The sequence below is a fragment of the Lolium rigidum genome, chromosome 4 (assembly GCF_022539505.1).
Source record: "Lolium rigidum isolate FL_2022 chromosome 4, APGP_CSIRO_Lrig_0.1, whole genome shotgun sequence".
NCBI classification, from domain to species: Eukaryota; Viridiplantae; Streptophyta; class Magnoliopsida; order Poales; family Poaceae; genus Lolium; species Lolium rigidum.
In genome coordinates, this window is record NC_061511.1 from 169,212,137 (window position 1) to 169,223,647 (window position 11,511).

General features: G+C 46.0%; 1 protein-coding gene across 1 annotated transcript; it reads right to left on the reverse strand.

Annotated features, from left to right (window-relative positions):
- Window positions 1–7,067: 7,067 nt before the first annotated feature.
- On the reverse strand, window positions 7,068–8,419 carry LOC124650075 (BOI-related E3 ubiquitin-protein ligase 1-like). Its single transcript, XM_047189637.1, has 3 exons — window positions 8,046–8,419; window positions 7,692–7,960; window positions 7,068–7,598 (listed from the first exon to the last, which is right to left on the reverse strand). Exons 1-3 carry the CDS (start codon window positions 8,182–8,184, stop codon window positions 7,068–7,070), a joined length of 939 nt encoding a protein of 312 aa, XP_047045593.1. The 5' UTR covers window positions 8,185–8,419.
- Window positions 8,420–11,511: the final 3,092 nt, after the last annotated feature.

Consider the following 11,511-nt stretch of genomic DNA (forward strand, 5'->3'; position numbering starts at 1 on the left):
GCATTGGTAGACCATTTAGGTATCCTTATAGATATATCATCCTATTATCCTAATGCTTGAAAACATACTTGGCAAACAACTCCCTTAAACTCACCCGATGCAACACACATGGTACAACCTTTCTAGTGATTTACACATGTTGCAATATACTTAGTTTTTCTATTCGGCTATGTTTGCTACAGAGGGAAAAACGACGTTTCAGCTGTTACAGATGCATATAAAGATTTGAGATAATTAAACGTTGTTAGTCGACCAGATCCAGTTAATTGCGGATTAAAGTTCTAGCATACTTGACATAGTTGCTATGGTTTTCAGGCCTGAGTTCTTGCAGTACTCTTTAGAACCTTCCTACTCATTATACTCCTGTTAACTCACTTATGGTGTTCTACTCCATCACATCATGACTCTCAGGTGAATCATATATGATTACCAACTCTAGTATGGAAAGTAGACTTATATAACTCCTATCACTCTTCCTTACCTCCCATGATTGACTCATCATAGGTATATACTACCTTATATAACTTATCTTCACTACTTAAAATCAGTCATTTGACATTTTAAACGACTCTTACTTAACCATAACTTGCATTGATATACTTCTTCCAATAGGATATCTTCCTTATGATTGTATCCATTAGTGGAAAGCGGGGCTTCAGGCCCGGTGCGTTTGGGCCATCAGTCCCGGTTTCCAAACCGGGACCAATAAGGCGGGACTAAAGGGTCCCCCCTTTAGTCCTGGTTTAAATATGCACCGGGTCCAAAGGCCCCGCCACGTGGTGCGGCCAGGGCGCTCGAGGTGGAGGGCCTTTGGTCCCGGTTTGTGGTACGAACCGGGACTGAAGGTTCTCTGCCGCGGCAGAAAATTGCCGTTTCTCTGCCGCGGCACAAGTTTAGGGTGGAGCAGCGTTTCTCTGCCGCGGCAGAGAAACTGGGCGTTTCTCTGCCGCAGCTGAGTTTCAGCAATGCATACATATCATTCAAGAAACCACAAAATATCGTCATGAATATATAGACATCGTCAACAGTACACGTAATGCATACATATTTACAATATAAAGTCGGACCTCTTTACTAAATCTATCTCATATGCCTAACGACTACGAAGTACACGATCAAGATCTACGAACTTCCGATAGTACTCTCCAGTTGGGGCAATGGCCTCGTTAAGAAAGAATCCCGTGAGTTCCTCTTGAATTGCTCGTATGCGATCCTCCGTTATGAGAGTGTCCCGCAGGCGTATCATCTATATTAAAAAAAGGAGATCAATATATATATGAATGGAACTCAATACAATTCATGTTAATAAGATTAATTGTGAAATATTGTTCATGTACACGAGTCTGGTGTATAGCTTCCTCCGCATCCCTGTGACAGGTCATCTCACGAATGAAGTCGCAGACGTAGTATTCACATAAGTTATTCCCGGGTTCCTGCCGCATACACTTCACGAAAAAATAGTTCGATCAAACTAATAATCAAGCATAGTATTGAAATAAAATATCAAACAAATTCACGGATATAGCTATATATATAGTACTACTTACAGGATAATCTTTAAATGTAAGCTCCGGTTTCCATTTACCCGGAACAATATTGATGAACCGTTTCCAAGCCCTGCCCGGCAAAGAAAAAATGAGTAAATGAGTTATTGATTACTTGATGATATCATCGAATTAGAACATATGAAGATGCCGATACGAAATTGATTGAAATTACCTCTAGAGGATGGCAGCCATGTCCGCCCATTCCGCATGTTCTTTACGTTTCGAGTCCATGATACGTACGAATCCTTTGTTAAGATCAATGATTAGGAGAATAAAGTGGAATCTGCACAAGCATAGCTCAATGATTACGAGAATAAAGTGGAAGCTGCACAAGCATAATGTATGTTATAACAATCACTTGAAGTTGTAGGGAAAGAATATATTCTCTTTGTTTGCTTGCTTCACTAAAAACATTAGCATGTTGTCCTATGTGTCCTTGGGGTACTGTCGAACCGTAACTTTATGAACTGTGTTTGGGTCAATGAACCCCATGTCGTGGAGCTTGCCTCTTTTGCATTCGAGCTTCTTCATTCTGCATAATTAATATATAGCGTACACAAAGAATATAGTGAGGATAATTGTTAGTGCAAATGAATTAGCTGAGCTACAGACTTAATTTACATAAATAAATCACTTACAGGCAGTAGCAACTGAGGACAGATTTGTCGAGGGCGTCTTGATTGAATAACTGAAACAGTTATTCTAACTCAAGGTTTATCTCCTCCCGCCCCCGGAAGTAATGCTCAACTCTAAGATGCACCGTGAGGTAGAGATCACCCCTTCGACAGGCTTGCAGGTACCATTCATGCAACCTTCGCAACAGAGTCCCTAGACGCGCGAGCTCGCCAGGTTTGACGAGATCACGTCCGTATCTATACGTGTGCAGTGACCTCACCTGAAAAAGTGAGAGTCTCTGTGCAACAGTGCTAGTCCCGGTTCGAACTGCTAGCACACACAGTTTAAGATGAAATACCAAGTAGCAAAGGTCTTCATTACAACTTAAGATCCATCGGAAATAAAAAGGTTCGATACAAGTTGCATAGCTCTCAGGCTAGCACAAATTCAGAGTTTAAAGAAGCAAGGAAATATTAAAGCATGGAGCCATCTTCCTTCATGAAGCCACAGGAAGACATGTTGGGCAAAGACTCGTGAACATAAACAAATATCTCTAGCTAGAGAAGTATCATGCAACATAAAACGTTACAGCCTGAAGGTCAATATATTTGGAATTGTATTGGCAAGATGACACTATGGTGGACACAAGTGGCAACCTAACACATACGTGATCATTTGGCTGGTAGAGCTCAGGCATATTTGCATAAAGCCAATTTTATCCTATTATTTGACAAATCATTTTCTTCATACTAATTAAGAGGTACCATTGATAGACATGAATGGACCTAGACATCACCGATAGACATCAGTGAGCCTTGACACCATCGATAGACATCAGTGAGCCTTCCTATATCATATGATCAATTTGGTTTGGGTGACCTACCCCTGCAGACACAGATCATAGACATGGCACGGGACCTGCTAGCCGATAATCACTTGCACTAATTGCCATATTCCCTGTTCACCCATCAAGTTTTATTTAAGAAATTGGAATGAGGAGATCTTCGAACAGGATCCTTGTCAGTTCGCTCAAATTGTCCGTAACAGGTGACACGGCTAAGTACTTAGATTTACACTCTGCAGGGGTTGTACAAATTTACCCACATGACCTAGTCTGCTCTTCTTCCATGATGCACATTTTGCTCAAATGGACAGATGTTGATTAGGACATGACTTTTCCGAAGTAATCCCCTAGACCATTCTCTACGGATCCGTACCAACCTACAATCCCCTATATCATCTGTCACGTAGGATCTGGCTTCTCACAACATACTCCGTCAAGCCAGAGCCCATATTAGCATGTTGCTGTACGGTAGCTAATGAGCAAAGTTGACTACAATCTCTTTGTTCCTGGGTGGCCGTCCACAAGTGCGATACACACGACCGCCATAGACATGACTCCGGTGTAACCACTCAACACAATCCAATCAATATCAATTCCACCCAGGTAGTTCATTAAACTTGGTTGTTTTCCATAACTCACTAACAAAAATATTTCATAACATAGCTGAGCAACAACTAAATTTAATGGCGACAAATAAGTCAAGTAGGGGTAGCTAGACTATTGGGATTGCATAGCAAGCATAAAACCCTACACATGTATACTACAAAAATCTCTACTGTGCATAGATAAAAACTGAGACATTTGTGAGGGTGTGTCACTTGCTTGGATAAGGTGGAGAGTTGGTACAATCTTCACAAGCACAACCGTTGCAATCGGCACAATCACAATCTACAATCCGATAACATTGCACCATAAGCACAATGCAAGATACAAATGCACAAACATAGACATGAGATGCATATGAGATTTACACAAGTGCACTCTATTTATTGTTCTCTAGTTGTCACTACATGCATGATGCCATGGTCAAGTTTTACGGTTGGTTGAATTATTGCGAACCATCTGTGTCGCACTAGCGAAGGGCAACTACCATTAATTGTAAAAGGTGTTTTCGTACAGTAACTAATGTTGATTTTTGTGCTACTGGACAGAGGGTTCCATTTTCAAGCGTATGCAAAAGTAATCACTCGAAAATGTTATGTAGATCTCATTTTATGGACACGGTACTCTAATTAGGCATTTAAAATTGAATGATTTTCAACCTTCTGTAAGTCCACATTTTATTGTTCCATAATTTTCCTTATATTTTTAGGATTACAACGATATAAAGTTTGTGATTTTTGGACATACAGAACTCCGGTTGTGATTTTTACAAGCCGCGGACTATCGAATCTCTGTTAAAATGAAATCTAGGGTGGTCACTGGACATGTGGCGCTTTCTCATTGGCTGATACCCCTCCGCGCGGATCACGCTCTCAGGGACGTTGGATCTACTTAAAACGTGCGGCTGAGATTTATTTGCAGAAAAGAAAAGAAAAACAAAGGAAAAAGGGGAGAGGCTCACGTGGCGGCTGACGTGGCGCACACGTGGCGCTGACGTTGCATCGGCGATGGTGGTGGCCGGTGGCGGCGCGGCCAGATGGCGCGGCGGCGGCGCTTCCCGGCGTCTCCCGGCCTGGCCAAGACGTGCACGGGGTGTGGCACGCGAGGCGGAGCTAGGGGCGTCGATGACGTGGCCTCACGCGGACCCTTCCGGCGGCGAGGGGTGCCTGGAGGCGGCGCGGCGGCGAGCTTTTCAAGCGAGAGATTTGCCGAGCATGGCGGCGGGATAGAGAGGGAAAAGAGGGGGAATGGAGAGAGGAGGGCTGGCTTTAAAGTGGGGGCTCGGTCGGAGGGGGGACGTGGGGAAGTGGGGAGGGTGGTGGCCGGCGGTTACTGTGCGTGTGTGCGTGCGTCGTGGGGGAGCGGGGGCGTGCGGTGGAGGTTGGGGACGACGGCCAGGGTGGGCCTGAGTGAGGTGGGCCGGATGGTAGGGGAAAAGAGAGAGAGGGGAAGAGGAGGGGCGCGCCGCGCGCGGGCTGCGGCCTGGTGCGGCTGGGCCCTTCGGCCGACTGGTCGGCCCTAGGCCGTTTCCTTTTTTTTCTTCTTTTCTATTTCTCTCTTTATTTGCAAAGCCTTTTGGTGTATCAATAATAATCAGAAAATTATAAATAAAATATCGATGGAGACCTTGTGAAAAGGGCTTCAATATGGAACCACTTTTGAAACAAAATAAAATCTTTTATAAAACTAAAATTGGCATACATACCTATGTGGTTATATTGCCATTTTTAGGGTTCGGGGTTTTGAAATGAATTTAAATTTGGATTTTCCCTAAAAATGCAATGGTGACATGATGCTTATGAATGCAATGCATGATGTTTGGAAATTTTAAAATTGGAATGTTACAGTGTGTCTCAAAGAGTGACCCCAGGTTTTTCTTGTTCTGGGTCCGCCCTTGACCGGAGCAGAAGCGGGGGAGGAAAATGGAGAGGTAGAGGGGACAGAGATGCCTTGTGAAGGCTTTTGACTATAAGTACACATGTAAATACAGAGTTTTTGTACACGTATATATGCTCACACATAGTGTGAGAGAGGGAGGAGAGCGGATGTTTCCCTTACTAAAATGTCATTTTAGAAAATCAATGAGTGGGATCTACAGGCTTGTTCTCTTATACATTTTTATGAGGGAAATTTATGGGTTTAGGAGGTATTGGAAAGTTGCTCTAAACTTCAGATTGTCAAACTTCTACGACATAGTTGCATATTGTGAGAAGAAGAGGCAGCCTTGGTCTGGTAGAACGGTTTAAAAGCAGCTAGGAATTTCCGTCATTGTGACCAAACCAAGGCTTTAAACCTTGCTGTGACCGCTCTAGTTGGCCGCTATGTCCAGCGGTATTGAATTTTCTGAGAAAGAGCTGGAGTGAATTTCAGTTTGTTTCCGCCTCCATTTCTAGGCCGAGTAAATTGTGGTACGAGTACATGTGTCTCAGTCTCGTGTGCTGATCTTACGACGTGCGAGCAACCGACAGCTCCGCGGCGACCCGCGCCGGTACGGCATCGGGCTAGGGCGCGCAATTACCCCGTTTCCCGCCACTTCTTCCAATGCCCATCATGCTCTCACTCATCCCCGCACCTGCCGTCGCTCCCGGACTCCCGAGACGGCAACTGCCGCTGGCTAGCTCAGTAGCTCCTCAGGCCGTGCCGGTAGCAACTAGGGAAAAGAAGAAGACCGAAAAAATCATAATCCCAACATACTTCTGAAATTGTTACTACTACTCAAAATAGTTCTCAAAAAATTAGAATCGGTAGGTAAGCTAGATGTGAAGTGATCATGGAGGGATTAGTCGATTAGCAAAAGTGGAAATTTGCACCCTAATCTTGAACAACTCTCCGTGGACCATGGTTCTGATTTTACTAGTTCAGCGGCCATTTTGACAAGTAGTTTCCTTTTGGCATCATGCGTCAAGAGCATAGTTACCGGGAACGGGGTCGACGCCACGTTCCTCGATCCAGGATCGATCGACCCGGAAACGGGGTCGGGTACGCGAGCGGATCGGCATGGTTCGGTGGCGGGTCGCGATCCTGTTCGTTCTCTGTTGATTTACCCTTTTCATCTTCTCAGCTAACTGCCCTCCCAAATAGCATGCACTGGTCAACTAAATAGCTACCCTTTCCAAAATTTCTGCATGCGAGGAGCGTGCGAAGAGAGGAAAACGAGCCAGACCAGAGTTAATTAGCACGGAAGTTAAGGAAAATAATTGTTGCGGCCTCTTCTTCTCTTAATCACGAAATTCTGGAAAAATTCTTGCGCCTCTTCGTCTCTTCTTTTCTCTGTGCAGAGCGGAAAAAATTCTGATTCACTGGGTCATCGACCCAGAATTAAGTGGATCGCGATCCTCGTCCCAAATTGACGTACCAGAGATGTATACCCCTCGTCGATCCTTGTTCGTTGGGATGTCGACCCTCGACCCTCGACCCCGTTCCTCGACCCGGACGACCCGGATTTCTGGCAACTATGGTCAAGAGAAGAAGACTTGCACGCTGCCGGTGACCGGGCAGCGGCACCTGGGACAGGCTGCGGATGCCGAGACGGCGGGCTCGCACCAGTCGCACACGCAGAGGTGCCTGCAAGGGAGCAGCACGGTGGAGGCCGGCCGGAGACGGCACGCGCGGCAAGGCCTGTCCAACGGCGGCGCGACCAGCTCCACCACCCTGTCCGGGTCGACGAAGCCGGACTCGGCGTCGTCCGCTGCGCCCGCCGCGCTGTTGTCCTGCTCGGCGGCCTTGCCGCTCCTCGCCTGCGCTTGCTGCAGCTGCGCGTGGAGCCCGGCCGCCGTGGACTGGTCGGACATTGCCTTCGCTTGCCACGCCGCCGCGTCCGCCCTCAGCCGAGCCAGCTGCTCCTCCAGCTCGGCGCCGCGCCGCACCGCCCTCGAGGCCTCTGCCTCCTTGCCCCTGACCCGTCGCGCCGCCAACGCCTCCGCCACGCCGAGCAGCGAGCGGCTGTGCCGACGCCCCGTATCAGCTAGCGCGCGCCGGAGTCTCTCCGCCTACATATTAACAACGAGCTCATCGTCGTCATCACATCAATCCCCGTGTCAATCACTAGTGACCATGAAACAGGCGAGCGCGTGGATCCTCACGTGTTCTTGGATCAGCCGGTCCATCTCGGTCGTGTACTGGTCGTCGAACGACGATGTGCACGCCGCGTGCTCTGAGCCTCCGTCGTCGAAGTCGAGCCGCAGGCCCGTCGTCGCTGGCCGCCTCTGCAGCTGCGCCAGGCTTATCATCTTTTGCCGCGGAGAACCCTGCAGCGTCTGCAGCGACAAGAGCCGCGGCAGGGGCGGTGTCTCGGTGTCGCGCGGCCGCTTCCGGCCGTGGCTGCCATCTGCGACAGCATCAAAGCCAACAACTCAATCACCTGAATCTTTACAGTCACACACAAGACACAACCACATCCTGGTCTCATAGAACAAGAAAACTGATGCTTCGATTACCTCCATCTCCGTGGGAGTAATCCAAGAACAGAGGAGGAGGATGCTGATGCTGCTCCTCCGGCGGCGCCACCATCTCCTTGGGCGGCTCCATCGGAGCGTCGCCACCTCTGCCCACACCACAGACGCCCAAATCACCCATCCGATCGATGAGACGACTAGTACGACACGACCGACGACGGACGATCACATCGGAGACGATTAAAGCAGCTGCGACGGCGACGAGTAGTACCTAAAGGCGTCGTGGAAGAGGCGCGATTGCCCGTGACTGCCGTAGCGCGGCCGCACCGCTGCCATTGCTCCTCCTTGCCAGCGAATTATTTGAGGCGCCAGGCGCGTGGGGGTGAGAAGTTGGGTGGGATGGCGGTAGGAAGCGGTGGAGGTGGACCAGAGAGAGAGAGAGTTGCGGCGAGGGGGCAACGGACGCGACTGAACTGTTCCAACTTCCACCGTCCCTCTCGTCTTATCAGGGTGCCGTGGCTGTCGCTGCAGTGCAGGCGCTGCCCGCTTTCCTTCTCTTTTTGCTCGCCCTCGCCAGCGACGTCAGCTTCGCCTCCATCTTCGGCTTTTCTGACGTGCACCACCCGCACGCCACAGCTCATCCTGCACCAGAAAAGAAGGACGGCCTCTTGGATTTTCTTCTTGCACTTGCATCGCTCACACGGTCTACGTGTTAATCCACACGTAGATTAATGAGGCCGTGTAGTTAGGCAGTCGGATGGCGGACCTAATTAACCGGGGTCGTTCTCTCGTCCTACTATACAGTCGTAGATCTGTTTGTGGGAACCTTGTTCTAGGCTTAGTCATGAAATGCACGATAGATTTGTAGTGCTAGGGTCAATTATCGGTCGATATGATCGATTATGCTCATTCTTGTTCTCATGCTATGTTTGTGGGTTTCATAATTAGCAGATCTATTTGTACATTAGTTCGATTTACAGTTACAATTTGCCCGATTTTTCTAGATGCATTTTTATATGGTAAGATCGATGCAAATTTGGGGGATTTATGCATTGTTCACTGTTTCTATCTACGGCCTATGAATAATTCGCATTCTGTGTCCAAGATCCCAATGGGTTGCATGAGTGCAAACCTATTATGATTGATCCTTGACACACGGTGCATAATATGAGGCACTATTTTATTGCAGTCCCGATGGCCGATGCTGAAAACTTGACACTATCAAAGTAACATAGGGATAATCTGCATTTAGCATGTGTTGTGAACAAGCATTTTTTTTGTCCATGATACTTGCTAAATGTCGGATTATCTCAGTGTCTAGTGTGTCTAGCAGATGTCTCTACAATACCTGGTAGTACATGCACACTAGTTCTAATGTGCATTCTCCCTGATATCGTAGGGACATTTGTTAGAACCTTTGTATATGTTTATGATGATGCTCGTAATTATGATGTTTTTGCATAAGCCAATCTTGGATACATTTATCGATAATTATAACATGTGGCACTATGTGTTCGAGGTATGATTTTGCAGAACATAGTGTTGTGCACAAATGCATTGCTTGTGCAAGCAACAACTTGGTTTTGCAGGGTCCTCACTTTGGTATGTGTGTGCACTAAGTATGAGGCTCCATATGTTGATGTTTATTTTTTGCATTCGTTATGTTGCATGCATCGATGATAGAATCTGTAGCACGATGTGTTGAAGGGGTGATCCTGTAATACCTAGTCTTGCGCACAAATACATTGGTTGTGCATAACCCTTGGTCTTGCAGGATCATCTTTTAGCCTTTGGTGTGCTACGTAAATATGAGGCTTCCGATCCTGAATTATATTTTCTATTTTCTCGAATCGGTCGATGATTATTGTGTGGCACCATCTAATTCAAAAGGATGTCCATAAGTCCTTGTCTTATATGCATGCAGATTTCTTGCACGTTTGATTTGGTCTTGTAGACGCTCTTTTTTGCTTTGGGTGTCATTATATGAGGCTATATGTGTGTAACACAATTCTTCCAAATGTTCTAATTGGCTTATTTTTGGGCAGTGCTCTCCAAGCTGGTGATAGGTGGTGTTTTCCCAGCTTTGGGGAAGGATGCTCCACGAAACCTTCAGAAGGGAGTGCCTCCAAGAGGCCGAGTGGAAGGCAAGTGAGGGTGGGCCACTTCCATGACGACATTGGTTCAAACCACTCCAAGGTCCTCATGGCACTTGGGTTGGACTTGCTTCCAATTCCTGAAGACCAACACCAACTGCTCTTGGATGGTGAGACTCAAGCATGTGAACATCAGGGTTGCCATGGATAGTTTTTTCCATTGCTCACGACATCAAGATCGAATACTTCCTGATCTTTAAGGTCATCAAAAGTGATGTCTATAAGGTCACCATCTTCGATTGCTCCATAAGTGACATAGTTAATAAGTTCGGAAAGCATGCTCTAGCCCTTGCTATGATCTACGAGTGGTTCTTACTTCTATTTATCTAGCCCTAGCCATGATCCTGACGTTGCCATTATTTAGTCCTTGTATGTCTGTCGTTTAAACTATGTTACAACGTTCATCTGTCGTCCTGCTAAGTTATGCTAGCTTCTAGTCATGTAATATTGCTCCTTATTGATGCACAAACAGCCGAAATCCTCGCCACTTAGGGCTCCTATAATTCATATGATTTGTAAAGGAATTGTGTAGGATTTGGATCCTATGAGAAAATTTTCTATATAAGTTGTTTGATTCATAGGAACACATCCTATAGGAACTAATCCTATAGGAATCTTGTGGTATAAATCATATAGGAAAAAAGCATTAGATCATATCTCATGGAAAAATTCTTTTGCTACAATCAAACACACTACATCTTCTCATAGGATTCACATAGGCATGACATCTCAATCCTATGCTTTTTTCTATTCATATGTTTTTTATATCCTATGAATCAAAGGAGCTCTTAGGAAAAGAGGTTACCACAACGCGAATTTAGAACAAAGCCAAACAGCGTATCAATTTCCACGAAGTCCAAAACATATAACCAAAGAACATACTTCAGTTTTTCGCTAAGAGAGAAAAAAGGGCTTCCAGCCTTAAACTAGATGCAGACGTTGGCTAATGCCGAGTTTTCACGAGGTTTCTAAACGCAAAAGGCCGCCGCAACCTCCACTGACGTTCTCCTTATTTTGAGTTATTTGTTCTAAATTGTCATTTTTTAAATTTTAGATTATTTTTTGTCTCTCCTGAAACTTTAATATTTTATGGCTCTTTTTGGTCAGGCCATGCAGAAATGAAGGTCATATCACTTTGGTTAGCAAGTTTGCTCAAAATCTGTGCTAATAGTAATAACTAAGTCACCTGAATCTAGCCACACTAGATGGCGTAATCTGCCTATTTTCATCCTCAGAGTATCCAAAAGCATTTTCAGATAGTCTAAGATCTTTAAAAACTAGCCAACCTAAATAGCGTGATCTAGTTTTTTTGAGGCAAGAAACGACTAAGTCATTTCAATCTGCCCAGATTAACT

Bases quoted from the DNA above. Each gene is read 5' to 3' on its own strand.
- LOC124650075 (XM_047189637.1), bottom strand. From the start codon at position 8,184: ATGGGTGATTTGGGCGTCTGTGGTGTGGGCAGAGGTGGCGACGCTCCG. The intron at 7,961-8,045 runs GTAATCGAAGCA...CAGGTGATTGAG, and splicing joins TTACTCCCACGGAGATGGAG to TTGTTGGCTTTGATGCTGTC. The intron at 7,599-7,691 runs GTGAGGATCCAC...GTTAATATGTAG, and splicing joins ACCGGCTGATCCAAGAACAC to GCGGAGAGACTCCGGCGCGC.